This window comes from Pelobates fuscus, chromosome 1 (assembly GCF_036172605.1).
Source record: "Pelobates fuscus isolate aPelFus1 chromosome 1, aPelFus1.pri, whole genome shotgun sequence".
NCBI lineage: Eukaryota > Metazoa > Chordata > Amphibia > Anura > Pelobatidae > Pelobates > Pelobates fuscus.
This window is the reverse complement of record NC_086317.1, coordinates 95,216,060-95,241,830: the sequence shown is the minus strand read 5'-3', so window position 1 is coordinate 95,241,830 and position 25,771 is coordinate 95,216,060. Positions and strand designations below refer to the sequence as shown.

At 38.7% G+C, this 25,771-nt stretch overlaps 1 protein-coding gene across 3 annotated transcripts in view; it reads left to right on the top strand.

Moving 5' to 3' along the window:
- HIPK1 (homeodomain interacting protein kinase 1) overlaps nt 1-25,771 on the top strand; it is a 50,713-nt gene that overhangs the window by 16,181 nt on the left and 8,761 nt on the right. For 2 of the 3 annotated variants that reach the window (XM_063450079.1, XM_063450078.1), the window contains exons 3-10: nt 8,982-9,105; nt 11,138-11,257; nt 12,590-12,676; nt 13,237-13,421; nt 14,417-14,579; nt 15,498-15,717; nt 16,468-16,592; nt 19,026-19,160. In XM_063450079.1, the coding sequence (XP_063306149.1) occupies nt 8,982-9,105; nt 11,138-11,257; nt 12,590-12,676; nt 13,237-13,421; nt 14,417-14,579; nt 15,498-15,717; nt 16,468-16,592; nt 19,026-19,160 (1,159 nt within the window). The remainder of the gene's footprint in view (nt 1-8,981; nt 9,106-11,137; nt 11,258-12,589; nt 12,677-13,236; nt 13,422-14,416; nt 14,580-15,497; nt 15,718-16,467; nt 16,593-19,025; nt 19,161-25,771) is intronic. The other variant, XM_063450080.1, reaches the window with a different exon arrangement.

The following is a 25,771-nucleotide window of genomic DNA, read 5'->3' as shown; positions in this document are numbered from 1 at the left end:
TCATCCTTAATTGGTATTTACCGCCGCCATGTAGTGTAAATCTAAACTTCTTTGGATTGTAGACTATGAATATGAAGTTGTAGCAGGGCATTTTCTGGGTCTCTGGCAATTAGTTTTCTTATTAGTCTTTCTATCTCAAAGAAGACCTTTGACCAGAACTCCTTCAACTCACACCTCTACATATATTTAAAAAGGAGCCATAATATTAGTTACATCTTAAACACATCGGGGAGCTTGAATTGTATATTTTAGCCTTCCTAGATGGTACCATATACCACCTGTTCATGATCTCAAATACAGCTTCTTTAATATTTAAACAGGAAATATTTTTAGTTTTGGGTAACCCCATTCTTTTTCATTTTTGTGACAGAGTATTAATGTAAGACCAGAGTAATCCTTTATTCTGTACTAGTTTTAACATTCAATTGGTAATTTTATCAGATGCACTTGTGATGCTTGGAGGAGAATGCAAATGTGTAAATGATGGAAGCAGGATTATTCTGTATTTGCAAAATGCAAATGTTGATAATGCGGAGAGGTGCAGACTAGCAACATCTGCCTTTATTCTTAGCTGCTTAACATGTTTCCTGTTCAGTGATATCTGCTTAACACGTTAATGCATTTTATTTTGTCCTGGTTTGCCCCTGGCATAATGCTGCCTTTTACAATAGATTGCCAACCTGCAGTACTGTACAATACCCAGGATTTTCTTTTATTTTGGATGTGTAGATTTTTAAAATGTGATATATATTTTTAATTTAAAAAAAAATTGATGCTGCACATACAATGACCTACCTTATGTGTACACCATGTGCAGCAGACACTATTCTGTCTGCAGGAACTGAGATTGTTTTTCTGCTGAAGGCTATTCAGTTGCCATCTGCATAGGCAGTAGGCTTGGGAAGAATCCTGGCCTTGGTCTGTTACTTCTTGCCTCTTATGTGAAATTACACATATTGGCCAACTTGGAACTTGAAGCAGAGACCAGTCAGGAAGCTGTTACTCAGTTTGTACAATGTAAACTTTGCTCCACGTGTTAGTAATTGAACTCTTAGCAGCTAAACTTTAAAGGACCACTATAGGCACCCAGACCACTTCAGCTCAACGAAGTTGTCTGGGTGCCAGGTCCCTCTAGTTTTATCCCTGCAGCTGTAAACCTAAGTTTCAGAGAAACTGCTATGTTTACATTAAGGGTTAATCCAGCCTCTAGTGGCCCTCCATGACAGCAACTAGAGGCTGTTTCCGCAATCAATGCTAAAATCGCATTGAGGACACGCCGACGTCCATAGGAAAGCATTGAGTATTGCTTTCCTATGGGCGGTTTGAATGCACGAGAGCGGTCGGCAGGGATGGAGAGGTCACCAGCGCAAAGGGGGCCTGGCACTGATTTAAGGCAAGTGGCTGAGGGCCGGGGGTGGAGTGGGGTGGGCCCTAATAACCCTATATTGCCAGGAAAACAGGTTTGTTTTCCTGGCACTATAGTGTTACTTTAAAGGATCAATTCATACAGTAATATTTTTACTATATTTATGGAAGCATGAGGGGCCCAGGGGGGCTTAGATGGTGGTGTTAACACTATATAGGGTCAGGAATACATGTTTGTGTTCCTGACCCTATAGTGATCCTTCAAGAGAAATGCTGGAACAGTTTGGGATACTAGCCTCCCTGGGCCCCTCATGCCTCCATAAATATAGTAAAAATATTATTGTATGGTCATAAAATCAAATGCAATACAATCCTGGGAGTGACCTAGATTTAAGAGAACTTGCCACACCTTTAATTTTAACAATGCTGACTGTTAAATGTAAGCATGAAAGCCACTTTGCTGTTAGTCACACCCTTAGAGGTATCTTATTTAGGAACAGTTGCTATTTTCCCTCTTTTTTATTTATTTATTTTTGCAATATTTCAATAGCTTAGTAGTACCAGAAGCCAATTAATATGCTGTGTAACTTTAGTTTTTGATTGTGTTTTGCTGTGAGTACTCTCCACCATAGGACAACTCTCTCCACCATAAGGTTTTTTTTTTGTTTTTTTTTTAATTCCCTTTAACACTTCTCGATTTTTGTATTAAAAAAAAAAAAAAAATATTAAATTAATTAATATTCCAAATAAAGATTTTTGAAATGGGACAATCTGTTTTGTGCAGTGCTCAAGATTTATGGGCAGTGGGATTTATGGGTTCTTGACTGACTAGCAACATTGTAAAAAAACACAAACCTGTGTATGTGTATAGATTGGCTTGTACTGTTGTAATTCACAACACATGCAAGTTTTAAAGATCTGAGGTTGCATTGGTTTTGGTATTCTTGCATACAAGAAGGCTCATATATGTAATCCATGAAAGTGGCTTGAATTGCTGAAATTTATTCCAGATTGGTCTAAAAGAAGAAAGTTCCTTATCCCCGGAGACTTGGCAGACAAGGGACAAATTGTCTTCTATCCAGTGACGTTTCTATAATGTTGGTAATGGCACTGGTGTTCCAGAGTTTCCGATTTCCGATTGATAAACCCACATTTCCTTCTAGGCTAGATAAACAAAGTGATTCTTACCCTAGGTGAACCTGAATTGGGTTGTTTTTATTGCCAGGATACCGTGACGTACTGGCTCATTTTAGTATTTTTCCTAGTAAGATAAGAGATGCTTGTGCTTTTTCCAGTTTGTCCATCTACATGACATACAAAAGTAGACCTTGCAGGCTGTTTCTCGAAGGGTATTTTGACACTGCTGTAGCAACTAAACTGCCAAATCCCTAGCTATTGTAGTGTGTGTGTGTGTGTGTGTGTGTGTGTGTATATGTATATATATATATATATATATATATATATATATATATATATATATATATATATATATATATATATATATATATATATATATATATATATATATTCTCTTTATAATGTGATCAAACCCTTCTAACCAAATCAATACCTCCAATGTATACCTTTTTCTTAAAAATTTGTGAAACTAGTGTCATGAGACTTGTCAAAGTATATAACAATGCTTAATTCTAAACCAAATATACTCCTAAATAAACCGAACCTTAATCATAACCCAATTCTATGCCCAACATTAATTTTGCCTTTTATCCAAACCTTCACACTATAAATGTCAGCAGAGGGATTCCCTTGCTGGCTTGCATCCTAATTCAAACCATAATCTGAAGCCTAAACCCATCTTAAATATAACCTGAATACTAAACCTAATATTTGTACAAATCTAATTTTTATTTCTAATCCCAAAGATTTCCCTTGAATAGTAGTATTAATATTGGTAAATTGAATTATAAGCTTAAAGTGATGTGTTGCTGCCATCTACTGGCTGTCTTAAGTATGATGGTTTTATATCTTTAAAATGGAGTATAGCATGCCCAGTGCATTTTGATCAGCGCTGTGCAATTGGCAAAGCCCTGTACTGACAGAAATGCTATTGGGGTATAGAGGGAGACACTCTAAGGTCTCTTCAGACCCGGAGTGTCTCCCAATCACCAAATTGGTCAGCTGCAGTTTCTCTAGTGATGTAAAGGTCTAGGTATATGCTGTTCTAACTTGCATTAAGTCAGAAACTGCCCCAGCTAACAGAGGGGAGCCCCATTATCTACTGATTCCGGGTTTCTTAATGTGAGCAGGGATTTAACCTTGCGCACACCGTATTGTAACATGGGAACTTAATTATTTTATTGCAGCACTTTATTTCTCCTGAACAAGATCATACAGTGGAACCTCTAACTCGAACGTTCCAGTTCCCGAACAATTCGGAAGGCAAACCAAAGTTATGCGTAAAAAAGTCTCTATACGTGAACGATCCTCGGTACCCGAACACATCACATGGCATTTAGAGGGATAAAAGTGAGATGAGGAAATATGGGCAGATGAGCTATGTAAAGGGATAGAGGGGAATATATGGAGAGGAAAACCAGAAGGGCACAAGTTAAGGGTGAAGGGATATGGACAACTATTATGCAAGGAGAGAGAGGAAAATATGAGGATACCAGAGGGACTATGTACATAAGAATACAAGCAGAAGGAAGAGGGTTATTGGATATCTTGAACCTGATACAGCCATTCTATATGCTTTTGTATGTAATGCCAGAAGAACCATTACCTAGCCCCATCCTTGTAATTTTGGGGATCTGGAATGGATTAAACACATTTACATTAATTCCTATGGGAAATGTTTATTTTATTCTAGAACAAATCTGATTAAGTTTGAGTTCCGAGGTTCCACTGTATATGGTTAGTGCACTGAATATCCGAGGTAAATTATGGTTGAACAAAACGAATAGCTAAAATTTTATTTTTTGTTTGGTTTTAGAACTTGGATAATTGTTTTTATCTGTAACCTTTTAAGGACCCACATGATTATGCCAAGGAAAGGCAACCTTCGGCACTCCAGATGTTTTGAACTACATGTACCAAGGTGCTTTGCCAATATTTGGGCTGTCGGAGCATTATCAGAGGTGTAGTCCAAAATATCTGGAGTGCTGAATGTTGCCTTATCCTGGCATAGACAGTCATGTGGACCCCAAAAAAATAAAGGTTGTAGTGACTTCTAATTTAAGTAAATTTGTTTTATATTTTGTAGATGCCAAAAACGCGACTTTGTCAAAATCCTTCAGGATCACTGCTGGCAAAGTGGCTTGTTCTCATAAGAGTAGGCATAGGATCTTGATGTTTTTGTAGGCTTCATGTACTGTAATTTTTTTTTATATATATTTTTAAGTCAGGCCTGCTTTGTGAACTTTAAAGTTTGTGTTTGTGAGTGCACTGGATTGGATTGGTAATCATAAATGTGCATATATATGAGGACTGGCTGATACATTTTGCCTCCGCTGTAATATTTTTAGTTACATTTAACATAACTGGATGAAACGCCTTCTGTGGAGTCACATTGTATCTCCCCACCATTCTTGACATTGCACACAGTTGCTTATACTTCCCACCCAGCAATCCATTGAATACTGCCATAAGGGATCACCCCAGGCCTCAGCTGGGCAGACCCAGACCTAGCAGGTCATGTTTTATGTTGGGGATTTTTTTGTTGGAATTCTGAACATGTTCTTGAGAAGAACAAACTGATTATTTTTAATACGGTAAGAGTTTCAATGTAATGTCCACAGATTGAAATATTGAAATAAATCACTTCAACACAACGCCAGGCCTCACACAAGTGCAGCAAAAAGATGCGATTCAACACCTGGGCTGTTCAGTACTGCCACATCCACTGTACAGCCCAGACCTGTCCTCAAAACTAGTGCAGCTTGGCTGAAGTTTTGGGGATTTTTTGTAGAGAACATAATTGTGTAGCTTTGTAAATGATGTAGGTATGTTTTTTATTTCATTAAAATATCCTTTACTGTTAACTTTCTACTTACGGGGGGGGGGGGGGGGGCTATAAAGATCAAATAAAATGTATATTAGAGTGAGAAGACTTTTGCTATGGGGAGAGATGTCTGATAAGGGCTGTATACATTAAGATGGCAATAAGTATTGCATTTTTGCTTCTCTATCAGCATTGTTTAATAGCTGTAGCAAAGGGCTTTGGCATGTGAACAGGTTTTGACTTATACTGCAGTGATGTCATGATTTTTATTTATTTTTACCCCCTCCCTCCCCTCTGCCGCCAGGGGTTGTTTCTATATCTGCATATAGATGAAAATTGGTGATTTTTGGATCTTATGTACTGAACCTTTGTCTCCAAGGAAACTGAGATCTGAACAAGATGCTCTTTAAAAGTGGAGAACACCTGGCTGTGTCAGCTCAGATGTTTTGTATCAGACTCTTAAGTCCTTGACATTTTATTCGTTACTGACCACTTCTCGATTTTCTTCTATTTTTCGTCTAAAATAGATGCATTTAAAAAAAGTTTAATTCAAAGAAAATTGTATACAGTTTTTTAAATCTAGTTTATCACGGGCGCAGAAAAATCTCTAAATGCATGGTCTAAACACATTAATGCACTAAAACCACTCAAAAGGAAGTATTTTTAGGGGGCCGAGCTTATTCTTGAAACAGAGCACTCTCATTTCACATTGCTCCGCTATCAAAATTTTTTTTGGGGGGGGTTCACCAGGACTTGCCTTCAAGGTCCATACTTCACTTCCCTTCACCGGCAGCCACTGCCCAAAATGGTGGCAGCAGGGAGCCACAAGGTAGATGTACCGCCTGACCCCACACTAGCTGAATCATCCCCACGGCATGAACCGTTGGTGCAAATGCGTGCCATACTGGACACCCAAGATGGGTTGGCTCCTGATGCTAAGCAGGACTTTCACAACTTGGTAGTGGCGTTTAAATAAATTTATTTTAAAAAAAATCTGCTGGCAGCTGACGGGGCAATCATTAAGCACACATCCAAGTGGTTAGACATCAAAGCTGGGTTAAGGCCTCAGAGGAAGACTTTATGACCTTAAGCAGGGCTTTCTTCTCTAAAGGACTCTGTACTAACCTTGCAAGCTAATCAACATGCTCTCGCACTTCATTACACTGCACTTGATGACCGATCTCATCGCAATCACCTGCAGATCAGATGTATCCAATACAATCACACCAGAAGAGCTTCTCCACTACATGAGATGCCTTGTCAGTATTACCATGTCAGGCCAAGAAGTTTTTGCTTGGATGGGATCTACCATCTCGCAAAGTCCACGATGCGTGATGTTATCGTTCGCAGGATAAAAAGGTCTTGCTGGCAGCACTCCAGGGCAGGACACAGTAACTGTTTTGAAGGCTCTAACCTCACTTTTACCTGGAACTCACCTGGTTTACCTTTAGTGGCGAAGGTCTCTAAATCTTACCAGTCAACTGAGCAGCCGGAGTATCACTAGGTGTCACCCTGGTTCCTAGTGGTCACACACAATGGGACCGTGTATAAGATATCCACCCCTGCAGAATACCCTACTCTCCTAAGGACTTTGGGTTTACCTCTCCCAGCGAGTAATCCCGATGGGCAGCCAAGCATGCATGTCTGGGACCCCTCTCACATTTTCTTTTATACCTATGGATCATTTGGCCCTGTAAACAGGGATGCTATGGGTCACTGTGTGTATGCAGTTTGAATTCTTGTTTTGTTAAGCTAACGTTCTTATTCTAACTGTAATCTTCTTGGTGGTGTCATTCTTGCCATTGTAAGGACTGAGGCAATTGTCAAAGTTCTGACCAAAACAAACCTCGAATTTGAGCTGTCTGTTTAACCGTAATTTACCAGTATCATATTAACTGGACACTCCAGACACCAAAACCACTAAGAGGACCCCAGATGCACGCTTACCTCAAGGGATTAAACTTCAGGAATTGTTTAACCCCATAGTTATCTCCAGCGAAGATCTGTTCTCCCCCCACCCCCTCTTCCCCAGCGTGGCATCTGGTTTCTGAAATGTCACTTTTCATTAAGCATGGAGTGCTGCCAGGCAGGGGCACCACTGCGTATAGCCTACAATGTCCTAGAACTGCATTCTGCTGTTGACATGGCACATGAAAGTTGAAAATAAAAAATCTTAGAGGAAGCAACACTGGTGACTGTACCTGCATGTTAAGATGTAATGCTTTTGCTGCTTTGGAAAGGTGTCACCCCTGATTCTTCATAGAAACAGAGGCTTTTGTCATAAACGTTGGGGTCCATTTACACAAAGGGCTGAACTCAAGGGGTCCGCCCTATTACACCACCATTTTGCAGGCACTTAAAGCGGCATTCTTTGCCATCCCTGTCCTGCCTGCCAGGATGTATTTGTAACTATAGAGGATATTGTGAATGTATAGGGGCTATAGTGTAAATGTATATTAATGGAAGTGTAACCTGTAATATTTATGAAACTAGTACTACAAATATACTTGTATGTAACAATTAATACAATACTTATTTTAATATGCATAATGCACACATTAACTCCTACATCCACACACGGACACACGTAAACTACACCATGCACTGTCCGTTCATCTTTCCCCTACCAGCAGCCTTCCTGGTCTAGCACTGGATCTGCACACTTTCCATCATGTGATGCTGTGTTCCCCATATCTGTGCTTCATACACTAGTGTTTGCCACTGAGCAATGACATGATCTATCCTGTGATACAACTATATACTGTACAATATTTAGTTTAATTTCGAAGGAACTGATGTTAATACACTCTGCACATTCCTCGTAGGTTTATTTATATAAAGCTTTGTTGCAGACTCATAAACCACTTATTTTAGGTACCCTTACAATTTCACCTCTCTGCCTGTTGCTCTTCAGTTCTCTGTCCCTTCAAATATCTCATTTTAAATGAATATACTGGCAGCATTTTCTAATCCATAAACAATTGTGCAATAGGGGATGTTGAACAAAATTGACACGCACAAGAGGTGAAGACTGCTCAAACAAACTTACAAATCTATTCTCATCTAATGTATTTTTTTTCCCCTTCCTGTTAACACCCAGTGGAAGCTCATGCTTTAGCGGCTGACGTGTGAAATGTTACCCAACTTTTTGTACGTCAGTCTCTGTAAGAATCCCAAGTACTAAAGCTAAATTCTTACAGGCATTAGCCAAATTACAATGTAAAAGGCCCTTTTATATATTGGCAGAAGGTTGATTTTATTATTTTTTTTTCCTCTACCTTTAAAAGGACATGGGTACCAAAACAACTTTAACTTAACTAAGCAATTTGGGTGTACAAATCATGCCCCTGTAGCATCACGTTACTTGTCATTTTGGAGTTGAATCGGTTTGGTTTTATAGGGGTGAAACTTTATTCCCCAGGCAATCTAGATTAATGTAGAAATACAACCCTCCATTTTGTCAACTTTTTTATATATCTTACAGAAGTCCTGCGCTCAATCTCCCACTACCCTTGGGCAGCAGCAAAGGCCATAGTACACATCAGCACCAATACTTTTTTTTTTTTTTAAATCTTGTGTACTGGTTATGTAAAATCCACCGTGATGCTCCTGCAGTGTTTGATTGTATGCCTTCTGTACCCTTTCTCACTCTCAGAGCTCCTGAAATAATCCTTGGGTTGCCTTTCTGTGAAGCAATTGATATGTGGTCACTGGGCTGTGTCATAGCAGAGCTGTTCCTTGGGTGGCCACTCTATCCTGGTGCATCAGAATATGATCAGGTAAGACCTGCAAACGTAATTTTATAGAAACATGTGTTGTATATTGGAAAGTACTTATTAAAGCACCACTATAGTTGCCCAGACCATGAAGTGGTCTCGGTGCAGTGGTTGTGTATGCTTGAAAGTTTTTTAAAAACCTCTATCAGATGTCATACTTACAGCCACTGGAGGCACATCTGCTGGACTGACTGAGTAAGTCTGTCATGTGACTCTGCAGCTCATAGGAACACATTCCGTAACTTCCTGTGAGTAGAATTGGATGTGTGCACAACATGCATGACTTGTACAGGTCACAGCATTCGAATCTTGGCAAGTCTTTTAGATCTATTTATTGGGTTTGAGGTTAATGACTATCAAATGGCGCCACAAATTATGTATATCCTCCCCTTTTTTTTGTATCGGAAGCTACACCTGAGCCTTTGAGGTCCTGTGTCTTGCATCCCATTGCAGTAGAAAATATGCAGCTTTTATTTGTTTTTGAAGCACTCTAGTTTTGATAAAATGTATAAAGAAAAGGAGAGGTGGTGTGGGAGAAGAGTGTAAAACATTGAAGATACAGGGTTATAATGAAAACTGGAAGTCTATACTTGACAGTGCTGCTTAAATACAGTGCATCTCAGTGCTGTGTGAACTACATTTAAAGGATCACTATAGTGTCAGGGGAAACACTAATTTTCCTGACACTATATCATCTTTAGGACCCCCCACCCCACCCTCAGGGTCCCCCTCCCATGGCACTGTAGGGGTTAAAACCCCTTCAGCTACTTAATTGAAATCAGTGCCGGGCTCCCTCAGTGCTGGTGACCTTTCCTCCCCCGATGAAGTCAGCAGAATGCACATGCGTGGCAAGAGCCGCGCGCATTGTCCATAGGAAAGCATTTCTCAATGTGTTCATTGAGCTGAATTGGTCTGGGTGACTATAGTGTCCCTTTAAGCCATGTTATAAACATAAAGCAATCCTTGTTTTAAATGACCACTTAGTCTTAATGAAGTGATATGGTTGTAATGGTACGGTTTTTAACCCTGCAATGCTAAACATGTTAAAGCCTCGCCTCTTCAATATCTTGGCGCTTGGGGGGAAAAAAGTGTAAAATTTTTTTCCCCAGGCTTTTACAACAGAAACTGAAAGGACTGGCCACTAAATTGTTAGGAATACAAGCTTTTATTCTTAACATTAGTGTTCCTTTAAAGGTACACTCTGGGCATCATAACCACTTCGTCTCTTTGAACTGGATATGACTACAGCACCCTGTTGCCATTTCTCTGTTCCCTGTTAAATGGTTTAATTTTTAATGGTGCATTAGTCACTGGTCACCTTGGTACCTCCCTGCTGCTCCTGCTTTGGCCAACACTTGCCAACACTAGTGATAGAAGGTAGCGACTGTCACTTGAATGCTCTCGGGCTGCGCTCAACACCCATTGTTTCTATGGCCATAACAATCCCTATAAGCAACGGACAGCAGTGATAGGAATGTTGTCTCTGGTAGGAAATGAGCAGAACAAGCATGAATGTAAAGATGGTTTGTGAAATGGTGAAACTTTTCTGCGAAAAATGTAAAGTGTTATTTCAAGCCTTTTAATACTCTATAATTTTTTTTGTTCCATTATTCTTCAGATTGTCCCTCTCTAATAACTGAAATAGATAAAGGTATTACTTAAAACTTGGCACCAGAGGAAGCCCCTGACAATGCTCTCCACCTCCACCTCTTGGCAGCCACATGAGGTCCAGTCAAAAGCTTCTCATAAAGAAGCCTCTGATTGGACCCGTTAACAGACTCTGATCATGCACATGCTTTGAGCCAGAGAGGGACGCAGAGGTTCCTACCACCACAACCTCTTCCTACTTCTAAAATCAGATAGGCTCTTGATGGTTGGAGTATGCTTTAAATATTTGACCTGTTGTCAACAAAGCGACCAATGCCATACCAAAGGAGGATATATTTAGTTTTTGTTTTTAACACGTCAGTACCTTGCTGTGATTAATGTGAATCAAGGGCAGTTAATTGCATGTGTGAAACTGTTCATATTTCAGATCCGATACATATCCCAGACTCAAGGTCTTCCTGCAGAGTATCTTCTCAGTGCTGGAACAAAAACTTCAAGGTTTTTCAACAGAGATCCTGACTTGGGCTATCCCTTATGGCGGCTAAAGGTTAGTTCTTTGAGGGGAACAAAAAATGTTAGCTTCCTATTATGCACTAAACAATTATGTATCTAATGTTTTTACAAGCTAATACGCCAGAATAGGGTACAATTTACACAGCTTGAGCGGGATCTGATTGAGCAATCTAATTTGCCTTTACTCACTCATTAATGCAGTTGTTTTGTGCAGGCACCATAATCATTGAGCTATTGTGCAGTTTGGTCAATCAGTCAGCTGTCATGCCCACAGGCTTACAATGGCTTTCAAATATGAACGGAACTGATATTGCTTATGCTGTTGAGAATCATCTAGCTTTCACAATTCTGACATTGTGGATCTGGGCAAGCAGTGCTTTGAAGATCACCATTTCGGGGCAAATTGGCGACCACTCCCAAGGGCTAATGGAACCTAACTCATCATATAGTGTTTATGGTGCCTAGACTGCTCGTTTGTGTTCTATAAACTTATTATTGCCAAAATTTGAGCAGTTCGTTACATTGAGATTTAATTGTTAGAATGTTTTTTTTGTTCTGTTCCTTGTTCAGTCAGGCGAGGACTATTAATAATAGTGTACAAATTAAAAATAAGAGGAAAAAAACAGGCAAGTCTGCCAAGGAGGGGGGGAAAAAATGCATAAACCTTACTAGTTATTCTATTAAAGGTAATGCATCCTGCCTGATCCTTGCCATGAAATTACTACAGTAAAGGATGGGGAAGAATGTTTTGACATGTGGGATGTTCTCGATCCTCCTTGTGCCATTTGGTTGGAAATGCCTATATTGTGGTGGCCTTTCTTCCCATTCTGTGGTTTTGTATACAATTTGCAATAGACCCTTGTACTTTGATGTGTTTTTTTTTTTTTTTTTTTTTTTTTTTTAATAAAACAGACTTGCCTTACCAATGGCATACCAATTTTGTGGTGGTTCAAACCTAAATGGAGAAAATAGTTCTATTAATGGCAGGTGGCAAATGTCAATGCTGATGTAGCTTTTGAGAAAGCTTTATCTATTGCCACATGAATATGTGCTGGCTGTTTTTGCAGAATGCATTAAGCAAAATTTGTCCCAATGATCTACATTTTTCTAAGGCTGTGTTGGAAAGTTATGTTCTATGCAGCCATGGTAAAGCACTGTCTTTTGGAGCTTTTTTCCGGTTTTCCTCTTCCAAACATGCTTTATTTGTAAATGTACAAAAGATTGTCAGAGTAACTAAAATGAAACTTGGGTTTTCAAAATTTGATGTCACTGCTATCAAGCATAAGTAAAACTGAATTATAAAAACAGATCTGTATCATAAATGGTGCAATAATGCAAATAATGTACATTAATGTTTTGGTTTTAGACCCCTGAGGAGCATGAAATGGAGACTGCAATAAAGTCAAAAGAAGCCAGAAAATACATCTTTAATTGTTTGGATGACATGGCTCAGGTATACTTGTATGTTTTGTACGGCCAAATGTTGGTGGTGGCTAAAGCCAATCATGTAGGGATGACTGCCTACCTGCTATTTCGAGTCCAAACTTAAAGAAACCATATAACATAACTAAAGCGCCATACACTCAGTGTTGGTGCCACACACTTATATCTGTGTTACTACTAACATTATAAAACAATGTCTTGCGTGCCACTTTTGATTTCTTAAGAAAAAGTGACGTGGACAGTTCAAAATAACTATTGTCCTTTAAGAAAATAAAAGGAGGGGAAAACTATTCAAAGGGAATTTATGGTGCCATGCTAGTAAGTTAAAAAAGGACCAAAAACCAAAATCTTTGTATCAATACAAATTACCTGGTTTACAAAGGTGTTTTTAAAACCGTTACATTACGTTGCAGTGTTTTGTATGTGTGCCCTTTATTTTAGTATTAAATTTGCTGTTGCACTGCCTTATCTTAGTGTATGTTCAGTGCCATGTTATTAATTTAATTGTTCATGTTTCCTGTCCTTGTTTTTAAATGTCAACTTTGTTTCCCCCCTTATGTTTACCAATAGGTGAATATATCTACAGACCTAGAGGGCACTGACATGTTGACAGAGAAGGCAGATCGAAGAGAATATATAGACTTGCTGAAGAAAATGTTGACCATTGATGCGGATAAACGAATAACCCCTTTGAAAACCTTAAACCATACCTTTACCACAATGACCCACCTGCTTGACTTCCCGCACAGCAACCAGTGAGTAACCTCTCTTTTAAAGTACATGCATAGTTGTGGTTTGCTTTAGGTAAGCTTTTGAATTGTACTGTTGACTAGACAGTCCAGTTTGGTCAAGTGCGCTTCCTTTTTAAGTACACTAGTAAAATGTAACCAGTTTTCTCAGGTCCTTTAATATTGAGTCATGTGACCCAAAATAATACTAAAAAAAGTGCTGAAACATTAATTTATTTTCATCACATGGGAAGGGCATAAGTCTTGGCCAACAGTGCACACTGGAACTGACCTATAAATGCCTTACATTTTGCATATATATTCCTTAAATGAAAACACTTTGACCGGAATGTGTTTTTAATGGTCTTGCTACTGATGACCATAACCCAATAGTCAAACATATTACTTGGCGCTCCACCAAGCCCATGCACACCACCTTGTTCTGTAGACATGAGGTTCATTTTCTTAGTCCTGTCTTATTAGTATTAATTGAGTGAGGACCAGTTCTCGGGATTAATAATGGTATAATCCAGTAGCAGCCACAAATCTGTCTTCATTGTTTAACTTCTTTAACAGATTTACTAATAAAATTTGTTCCCTCTTCAAAGAGATGGCCATGGGTGTTTAGAGTTATTTACTTTATAACTCTACAGGATGCTAATTATTATTATTTGGTTTTTTTTTTTAAGTCAATCGGGTTGGCTTTTTTAACTTTTATTTTTTCCATATCCCTCCAAAGTAGTTTGCAAAACTCCAAAGTTTATTCACTAAACATGTCATACTTAAGTGAATAAACCTGTAAAAGTAGTTCTGATCCAAAGAGTGGCAAAGAATGAGGAAAGGAAATCTGAGAACATTTCAGAATGGGTTTGTAAGGAGCTTTCTTTATTTACTAGTCTGTAATAAAGCCCAACTACCCTACGGTAGGCGTGTATTTCAGGGGAAAAAATGGAAAGTCGGATGGTGGGTGTGGGGAGACTATTGGTAACACTTTAACGGTGACTTGTTTTCATTCCATGCAGTGTAAAGTCCTGTTTTCAGAATATGGAGATATGTAAGAGGAGAAGTAATATGTATGATACAGTGAATCAGATCAAGAGTCCCTTCACAACCCATGTTGCTCCAAACACAAGCACAAACCTGACCATGAGCTTCAACAATCAGCTGAACACTGTGCACAATCAGGTAAGCAATGCACCATAGAGCAGATTGGTAGCACGGGTATAACATCAGTGGTGCAGCTTTACGTTTTTAATTCAAAATGTAATTGTCTTCTTTACTGTATACAGTGCAGAGTCCAGGTCAAGCTGCTGGAAATACAGTATAAAAGATTAGCAATGTCCATGCCAGGAATAATGTTTTTTTTTTTTTTTTTTTTTCCATATAACACAATTTCCAATTACTTCCCTCTGGTTGCATACCTTCTACATGTGGCTGTGTTATTTAAATGGGTTCAGTTATTAAAAGTTTAAATGTGGAACACTTGCATCAGGGAAAAAATATTTTCCAGCCTTACTTACTCACTGAAGCAAATTAAAGTGTTCTGTGGGAGATTGCTCTTCCTACGTAACCTAACCAATTATCTAGCATTCCTGCACGTTTCTTTCATGGATCCCATGAAACTAGAAATGATCATGTGTTCTTTTAATAAAATAAAAGGGCACTAGATTAATATAATTTTACTGGTCTGTGAAATGGCTTACACATCACTGCAGACTTTCTATATCACACGAACTAGTTACCACATGGCTTGCTTAAAATGGTGTACTGTAATCGTGGAACGGTCAGCTGTGAGTTTTTAGGTGACACGTGAAATTATGCTGTTTAAAAACACCTGACAAAGTATTCCAGATGTTATGCTGTTTAAAAACACCTGACAAAGTATTCCAGATGCCACATACAACATAAACTAGCTCTTGTAATTGCCAAATATTGTGAGATATAGCGGAAATCAAATGGACATCTAAGAATATTAAGGCCAGTCAGTTGAATGCAGGGACTTGCATTGCAGGTCTACTGGAAATATGTATATATTTTATGTTGGTGTTTTGCACTACAGCTAAATTTCTTTTCTAAAACTTATACATGTTTAATCTCTATTAGGCTAGTGTGCTGGCTTCCAGTTCATCTGCTGCTACTCTTTCATTGGCCAATTCAGATGTATCTTTGCTTAACTATCAGTCAGCTCTCTACCCACCATCTGCTGCTCCAGTTACTGGTGTGGCACAGCAAAGTGTGTCATTGCAACCTGGAACAACACAGCTCTGCACCCAAACAGATCCATTCCAGCAGACCTTTATAGTCTGTCCTCCAGCATTTCAAGGTAAGCAATCTCCGTTTGAAATAGGTCCACTCGTGAAAGCACTTTTATTCTATGGTTTTGCTCAGATCAGCCAAAAATGCCCAAAAAGTAGACTGCCCAGCACAATTCTGAAATAATGGGTTCATTTTCCAGTAAAACAATTTTTTCACTTTTTCGCGCTGCTCTGGCACCCACAATGTCATCTGGCTCTTGAGATGAAAGTCAATCTACTAAGAGGAGCATTGGAAACTGATAGAAAACATTGAATTCAATGTTTTCTTAAGAGAAGCATTTGGATGCTATGAGCTGCAGCCCCATGTGACACTCCATACATTAGCCCACAACTCTAGAATTTTCTGTGGCATGTATCCTAGGTGTCTCTTATACTATAAAAGCTCAATTTTAGTTGGAATTTCAAATAGGGAATGTTCTAGGTCAGCGGAGTAGAGTTAAAAGGCATGTGAGGTTTAGGCCTATAGAAAACTACTTCTAAATTCTGAATACCTATTGCCTTAGCAGTTGGTCACATAATTCATCATACATATTACCTTGATGAATAGTTGACATAATTTAACTCACTGGTATTTGTGGTGGCTGCATGTCTCAGGCTTTAAGTCCTTTTACATAGTTTGTTTTGTTTTTTTTACAATGTAAAGTCTTTGGAAGAGTTGGCAGGTTAACCTTAAGCCTGTAAGTGGCAAATGCTGGATACATTTCTCCATATGACTGTTTACAACCTATATGTACCGTGTGTGGTTTTTGTTTTACTAGCTGCTGGACTTCAAGCAACTACTAAACATTCCGGCTTCCCTGTTCGTATGGACAATAGTGTTCCTATTGTACCACAAGCTCCAGCTGCACAGCCCCTTCAGATCCAGTCAGGCGTTCTTACACAGGTAACGTATTTGGTAGCTTAATGCATCTTTTTAATGCACTTTAAAAAAAAAAAAAAAGTGTAATAGATTTCAAGACACTGACGAGATCCACAGGATATTTCAATTCTCTTTAGTAGGAGTAGGACTATTTTCAAACTACTCTGGTAAGTTTTGGTGTACAGCTTCCTGCTTTTATGAAGGTATCTAGTAGAGAAACTTCAGTTAAAGCTGTCAATCTCATTTTTTTTTTTTATTGCATTCCTATTCGATTTTATTTTTCGCTCTCCTCCATTAATTACGAATATTACTCCACAAATGTCCTTTTTTTTTTTTTTTTTTTTTTTTTTCTTAAGCCAGAGAACTCCTGGCTTACGGTATATAATACATTTTTTTTTTTTTTTTTTAAAAGTTAAACTCAAATTGGCCTGTTATCTCAAGGAAATATATCAACACTGTTTAAATAGTTTAGCCATGTACGTAGTGTAATATTGTTTCATATAGGTGCCAATTTAAATCTAGATTTTTATCTAGAATTTTTCTTTTTGTGGTGTTGACTTTTTTTTTTACCCCCTCCCATTGCTGGTATAGGCTCTCCTCAATGCTTTAATTTATCTTCCTGTTTATTGGCATTAAGGTTTGCCTAACCATATTGATTTTGTAATGTCATATTTATGTTCCTCAGTTATGCAGGTTTTTTTTTTGGGGGGGGGGGGAGGGAGGAAAAGCTTGGAGAGAGTGGTGATAAATATGAAGCAGATGGTAGCGTAAGAGCATTGGGACACTAGCTGCTAAATTTTCTAGATGCTGAGGCTCCACAAAGTAAAAAGATGCATAAATGTTGGCATATTCCCCTTTATAATTTACCACACCTAGAGGCTCAAACGTCTCCGCTTATTCAATCTTAATGGAAAATTCCAGATGCCATCTATTGTGTAACTTGTATTCAAGGACAAGTGTTACATACCAGTCTGTATGGTTTGAATGGAAGCAGGCTTGATATCAGAATGTGAAAACAAATGTGCAGACTGATTGCTAAATGCAGAGCTTAACACTGACATTTTAACACACATTTCTTTTTTTTCTTCATCCCTGGCTTTGATCCAAAGATTAATTCATTTTAATTGTACTCAACTGAAAAATGCATCTAAGCATATGAACACCCACTGCAGTCAGTGTCATTTTGTCTAAAAATAAACTTCTGTGCTTTTTATTGGGAGAGGTCGGAAAAGTGCGTTTTAATGGAATTTATAGTGGAACTTGACCTTACAAAGCTGTTGGAAATCCAAATTCAGTGGTATGAGTCAGGAGCACAAGATGCCAATAATGGATATTCATGCAGGCTCTCGGTAATCGTACAGGTGGAAGATTATTCAGTTGATATAGCGTTCCCCCCCCCCCCCCCCATTCACTGTAGCTTTGTGTCATGTGTTTTTAACTCTTCGCAGAGCAGGACATTTAATTTGTTTTCGAATTTGCTTTTATACCATATAACAAAATGGACAGCACAGCCTAAATAAATCTAAATTTGTACAGGACATATGGGCCCACGTTTTTTTTCCCTTCAGAGCCCTCAGTTAACAAAATTAATTGCAACACAACACACTGTTACATTGAATAACCTAGCAAGACCCTGTAACAAACAGAAATGTTTTAGACAATTGACCTTTGATAACCATGACTAACCATGCCACCAGCAAAAAGGTCACATTAACAATGTTTTGCTATCCCTGTCTTTGCCAGGTGTAATATGCTTGAAGTAGAAAAGTTAAACATCCCATTGTAACATGACACTGTAGCTTTAATTTAAAATAAAACAATACAACTTTTACGGATATTGCGCCACCCATCATTAAGATTTTTAAACTTTGGAAAATATGCATTACAAATTAGACCCTACTACTGACTGATCTCATGCTGAAATCACACTATGGGCATTGTGTGACCCTTTTCTGGCATCTCTAGACAAACTTTGGATTTTATACTACCACTTCTTACCTCACAATGTTAAGTGGGTAGTAATGTCCAATTAATTTTCAATATGAAACTGATTACTGGTTTAAAACTTGGCACCTATATGAAAAGTTAATATTCATTACCATTTTCTTTTTAAGACCCTTTTGTATCTTTCCTTTAGATGAGCTACAAACCCAAACTTTTTAGGATAGCTGAAAAGTATTCCTAATATCAAGATTCCAAGAACAATTGTTGCTACTAAATTGTGGCGTTGTAATTCTAAAAAAAGTATTAAAGCAATTTTTGTTTCCCCCCAAGTTTTAGTTGCACACTTGCTTTACTGACTTAAGGGTGGTTTTTAAATCCCTGAGAGCTAGCTTACAAGTTTTTTTTGGTGTTTATTTTTCAGTCTACACACAGTTTATCATAATGTTAAACCCATATATTTATAACCTATATTTTTAGAACACTGTTTCACTCACCTCCTAATCTACGTTTCAGGGAAGCTGTACACCACTAATGGTAGCAACTCTTCATCCACACGTAGCCACCATCACTCCGCAGTATGCGGTTCCTTTTACCCTGAACTGCGCAGGCGGGAGGCCGGCGTTAGTTGAACAGACTGCTGCTGTACTGGTAATTGTTTAACTTGATTATGTACACTAACAGTCTCCTTCTATATTTTTTTTTTCTTTTGGTTTTTTTCTTTCTCTTTTTATTGTAGACTTTTATTCAGAAGAGCATGGAAGCATGTGCTCCATCTTGTGGCTGTGTACTTGCAACATCCCAAAGCAGCTAGTTATTAATGTCTTGTTTTTTCTTTCTTATATTTCTTCCTTCCACTACGATTGCTGCAGTACTGTCTGCCTCTTTCAGCCTGGCTTTCTCTATAGCAGCAGTCTCAATCAAGGGCAAAATTAAGTTCTGCTTTCTGTTCTACAGCATTCTTTTTCGTTTTCTTTTTTTCGTAAGCAATGAGCTAGTGTTTCTGTAAGTTTTATTTTTCTATTTCAGTGGAAAAGAAAGGGTTCTCAGTGTATAAAAGTATCCATGCACAAAATTCTGCTAATAATGGCTAGCTATGGGGGGGGGGGGGGGGGTGTATTTATGAACACTGTCCATAAGATAGATGGACCCATTTCTAGCTTGACCATAAAGGCAGATAAGTACATTGTTTAATGACCCATGGATAAGAAATTGGAGGAGTTCCTGGAGTACATCTTGTTGTATATTGGACATGTTCTTCCTGCCAGGAGGCTGAAGATCCACTCTGCCACCTTTGAGTTTGCCATCTTACTGAAACTGGCAAACTTGTTTCCTGTTCTACTCCTTGAACAAAGCGGTTAATAAAGGATGCTGACTTGGCGTTAAGGTGGACATTGTGGCTTAAGTCCTGGCTAGACTTTTGCCCCCCTGGGGATCTGTTTTTGCTGTCTTGCCCTGTCTATCATCATGGTTCAGGTCTGAACTGTGACTTGCTTGGAAAGTAATTTCCCCAGTTCCTAAAGAGGTTTTAGAGTTCATCTCAAAATTAATCCTGGAGAAGATGTTGCATCCTTAAATTGATATTTTCCTTCTGCATGTTTGGATGAAAAAGCTTAATTTGTCACTCTCTGCTTCAAGAACGATCTATGCCTTCAGACTGCATTCAGGTTCTGAACCTCATGATGACATACTTGGATATGGTTCCTCTTGTGCTGCTGTCAGGGGTCTCTTCTCCAGTGGGCTTTTAAGTTAAATGTTCCAACAGTAGCTGCAAGAGATTTTAGAATTAATATTCCATCAGATGGTAATTTCCCATGTCTTTCAGGAAACCTATGAGGTTGGCTGATGGAGGAAATCAGCTCAACTGGTTGGGGTAGATTGTCTCGAAGGACAAAGGGGACTTGGTTGTATTAGTAGGGGAGTTTTCCATTTAATGCTCTCAGAATGAGTTTACCTAGGGATCCTTCCTTGGCCAGAACTAGTTTAGACACCTTATCTTTAAGTTGGGCAAAATCAGTTGCCTATTTCGTCTTAAGACTGCTACTTCCGTGTGGGAGGTCAAGAAGTTCCTCAGGTGGGGGTTTTCCAAATGTCTACAAAAGGAATGTGAGTCTGTTTCCTCCTCTCCTCCCTCCTTAAACAAATCAGACTGTTTTCTGAACGTCTGTTTCCACCTCTTGTGAGCAGCACCCTCTTTTGGCGTTTTAAAAGGATCAGTCCTGAACTTTTTTTGCTAAGTGGTCTCCTCCACTTTTTATAACACCCTCTGACCCTCATGGCAGTCTTCCAAACAGCTGGTAGCTATTTTAGGTGCTTGAAAGTGTGTGAGGAAAAGCCTTCTAAGGCTTCTCATAGATAAGCATTGGTTTTATGAGAACCATTGTAAGTGGGTTTCAGAGATTGATGTGCAGATGTCCTGCACCCCCAGTGATCTCCATGGAGAGCTGTGGGGGCAGTCGACCTGTGGTGAGAGCGTCTTGCTGATGGATTAGTGTACATGTTGTTTATTTTCTGAATCCTGTTGGATTTAGAAGGCTTTAAACCCTCATTCTTCCCAATTGTCTCAAATCAACAATCCAGAAAGCCCTAGGCTCAGTTGGTGGCCTCTGGTCATTCGTCTTTTACGGGCAAAATCCGCAAAGCAGACACTGTCCTCTATGTATATTTTTAAAATTTATGTCCCTAGTGTTAAGAACCTCTGGTTATGGTACTGAGTTCTATTACTTTCCCAATAACTGAGCATCAGTGATTATAGTTGCAGTTAGGGTGTAGAGGGTTACTGTAGATGAATGCAGCTTCCAAGACTAATCTCCACAGCAAATAAAAGGTTACCCAAGCATGAGCCTAGACTTCATGAAGGGTACATCAGGAATGTTTTATTGATGCCACATTGGCTTTTATGGAAATCCTCATGCAAGAGGACCCCACACAATAAACAAAAGGAACAACCAATCCTAACACAGAATTACAGTAAAACCCTCCCTTTCTCTGCCTGGGAGATTGAGAAGTTAAGGAATAACCCAATTATCTCCAGGCAGAGGGCACACAATTTCCACAAAACTTGGAACACCCCCTATATACACAAGATATCCCCACAAATGACATGTCCCCTGATAGCCCTGATCTGGGAGACCAACATATTCAAATTTAACCCAGATCGGTTCAGGGGTTCTCAAAAAGTGTGGAAGTCTTAGTTCACCGACCGCACACGAGGCTCCTGCCCAAAACAGTTCCACGAATTCAGGGTGTGCGGTTGGTCAATTCAGAAAATAGCATAAAAACAAAAGCACGAATGGAGCCTCCTGGCTCATTGGAGCGATTGTTCCCCGTGTTCGTATGAATCAAACTACCGAATGGCGCTCTCCTAGCTCTTTTGAAACAAAAGGAACAGACGTTCGTATGTTTCAGTGGTGTTTGGTAAGTAGTGTCCGATTTTTAGTTCCAGACACTCGACGACAAAGTCCCACTGCCTCCTTTCATGCAAACAAGATGGCTGCCATTTTCTCTTCCTTGTGGCATTCGGCTATACAAACGGCGGCCGCCCAGAGAGCAAGGAGGGTGGTCGGTGTTCGGTAGTTTAATCTACCGAACCAATAAATCCCAAAGTAATGAAATGCATCAGAAAGTCACGAATAAAGAAGAAAATACCGAAAATTTGTATTTTATTCACATCTAGATTGTGCTTTTGGCTTGAAAGCGCTCTAGATGGTAATCACAACTTCGTCCTTATGCATTCAAGGAAGGAAAAAAAATTGCCATGCCTTACAAATGTCTCTCCAGATAGTGAGACACTATTAGTCCTCATTCTTCATTTGAGCACCTTGGCTTGTGCTTTAACTGGCCTACTTGCTGTTTCTGACTGCTTCTTCTCCTGGATACATGTAAACTTGAAGATTCCACAGGATGGACTAGATGACAATACTGAAGAGTTGTATTGTGGGAATTTTCTACCCTTACCAGTTGATAACTTTATTCCATATGTCTTATGGGTTTCTTTCATCCAGAGAAATGTATTTCTCATAAGACAATTTGTGCATATCCTGGTTTACATTCCTCTTGCTTTCTTTAGACTTTTTTGTTAGAAACTCCACATATCTGACTAAAGACCATAGAGATCTAATGTGAGCATTCCGGAATTTAGATTTGACATGAGTACCAGGCATCTCAAGAGAAACTTCACACCGGGGACTAGGCTATTGACATTCTATCACTAGGTTGGTGAAATACTGTGTATGTTTGAGCCTGACTACTCTGAGATTTACTTAAACTGTTCATTTTTGTTGGAATACAGTTGTCATGCAACTTGGTTACTTTCCATATAACTCTGGTGTAAAATTGTTCCATGAGATTGTATGCGAACTGTACTTACAATCTGTAGTGTGACTTGTTCCTATCAGATATGGTGGCTGAGGTTTTTCTCATGGCCTCTACCATGGGGAATGTTGGTTTTTACTTGTAATTGTTGTATACCACTGACCAGATCAATCAGGGTGGGGTGAAAATTACATTAAAGTACTGCCAAACGTGCACTGTAAACACACCTAACTTGCTATGTATGAAGCAAAGCTTAACAGTTTGCTCCACTGGAAGTATTGTGGCAGAACTATAGATGTATTCCTTTTTCGCAGGTAAATTGTGTAAGCCAAGAGTTTTTTTTTTTTTTTTTGGTTTTTTTTTTAGGGGGTTTGTACTTTGAAAAGAGCCTTAAAACTGGTAGCTAAATTTATATCCTCTCTAAACCATGTATGCGTTCCCTAGTCTAAAACCTGCCCATCTGGCTGTTGTAGGCAAATTCTTTTGGTTTTGTAGCATGGGCATGTATTGCATTTTATTTAAGGATACGTTGTGGGATGTCTAGGTTTTCGGTTTTTGTGCCACATTCACTATTCAACATTCCATGACTTTGTATGAGATGGAACTTGTGCAAATGTTTGGGGTAACTTTAGATTAGTGATGACTAGAAGGCTCTCATTCCAAGATGGTTGAGCTTTGAGGGAAATGTGGTTGACAAACATCTGTACTACTTTCTTCAGGAACAAGGTTTGCTTTAATTTCGACTAACTTAATTTATGAAAATCTTTAATTGGCCTATCCAAATTTCCATTTATAGATATTGTAAAAAATAGTTTTTTTTTTTTTGTTGTTTTTTTGGCTACAACCTAGCAACACTTTGTAAATGGTTTATTTGCATGTTGAGGTGACATCCTAGCTGCTTTATATGATTTGCATAAACTCATGCGCTGCCTGAAGGACGAAGAGATGCCAGCATCTCAAGGCATCCCATCATTGCTTTCTAATTAGAGCTTCGATAACTAGCTGATAACTGTGATAACTGGGCATCAATTAATACAAGTCGTCAAAATTTAGTGTCAGAACATTAAATCTGCTTTCCCACAGACTTTAAAATTCTTCGATATCTGCTTTTAATTAAAATTAAAGGTGAGCTCAGCTTAGGTTCTGAGAGTTTTCCATGTTAAATGACCATTTAAATGGGTGAGGTTGATTGCTCAAAGTAGTGGTGTTTTTACATAATTTTAAATCTAAACAATTTATTATTTTCACTTTAAAATAGTTGTTGTGAATGCCCAATTTGCTGATTAATACACCATGCAACATTGCAAAAGAGTGCAACCTGGACATGTATGAATGAGCAATATGTGTAACTAATGTTCAAATCCTCCCCAAATTGAGTTATTAGATGTTTAAAAAAATTTAAAAAACGCACCTCCCATTGGCATAGGATTTAATTTTTAAATAGACAAATTCAGGCACTCTTGTATTTGTAATACTGCTTTGATGCTGACTATTTATCCTGCAACAGAGATCAGTCACAAGTATGGTCTGTCTCCCTTTATATGATCATATCTGAACTTTGGATGGTTTAATGGGTAGCTTAACTCTTCTGACAATTCTATCTAATATTCAGAACGTGATCCGATTTGAAGTCTTCTGGCCCCTAGGGTTTCTCAGAAGAAATGAGTCGGAAGGGAGATGCAACTCAAGTGCTTCCTCTTGGCTTTGTCATTGTGTAGTTAAAGACACATTCTCTCGTAATTTAACTGGCTCACCTTTAGTTTAGAAGGCTGCTCCCAGCACATTGGATTACATTTTCTGCTTTGCCTAAGTTTGCATTTGCTGAGCTTTGCATATTTTCTTTTTGTCCTTTTGTTAAAACAGTTCGTCGCTTGGAGCGCCAGATCTCTGCATCACATTTTTGGGGTCCGTTCTTGCTTTGTATTAAACAATATGCTTTGTCTTGTGCAGGTGTTGGCTTTTTTTTGGAAAGGAGCATGGTGTTTAACATTCAACTTTATTCTTCCCTTTCATCACCCTCCATGGTTTGCTTTTTTTCGGCTTTAAGCATTTTGGCAGGTCCAGTGTTCACAAGTGGTGTCTAAACAGCAGAAATACAATGTGGCTTAGTGTACCTATGGGGAAATGGATGTGCTGTACTACAAAATTCCTATTTGCAAAATGTTAATCAACAGATTTTTAAAAATGTTAAGTATTGTCCACAAGATGGTTGTGCAGTAGTAGATCTGATCTGGCTAGATATAGCCATATTCCATACTTTGGCTAAAATACCTATTATATACACCCATACAAATACACAAGTCTTCAAATCCTCTCCTGCAATCCAGTCTAACAGAGTTGGAATGTTCAGATTCATACGCAAAACAAATAATTACTGTTGGATTTACCCCAGGAAGTTGCCTAACAAACTGCCTGTCTCATCAATGTTACCACACTTTTCGATAATTGCAAGATCTTGCTGTTCCTTTAAAAGCATAGTCTGTAGTGTTTTCAGTCTAATGAAGCAATAATTCAAGCGTTTTCTAAAGTCTGCTCTCCACTTTCAAAATAAGTACTGGTCTTTGACAATCCAACTTCTCTCCCATCTCCATTCCTAATGCCAATAGTGTAACCTGTTATATTTTTTACATAACTAGTCACATGACTGATCTCTAGATAAACTGCTCCTGGGCATGTTCCATAGTCCTAACAAAGCACGTGGGAGTTTCTATTCTAGGTCATGTTGCTAAGAGCTGCTGTGTAATTATATTAACTTCAGTAGTGGCACTACAACGAATGCCATGAAAATTAAAATAAAGCTCATTGTTACAGTGCTCGTTTAGTCACAAACCATATCAGTGCTTGTAACTAAAAACTAAATTAAGCGGCAGTGATCTCATCATTTAATGAGATGATTAGTTTGGAGATTCTAGCTGCAGCCCTTGTTAATAAGCTTGTAGCTAAATAAA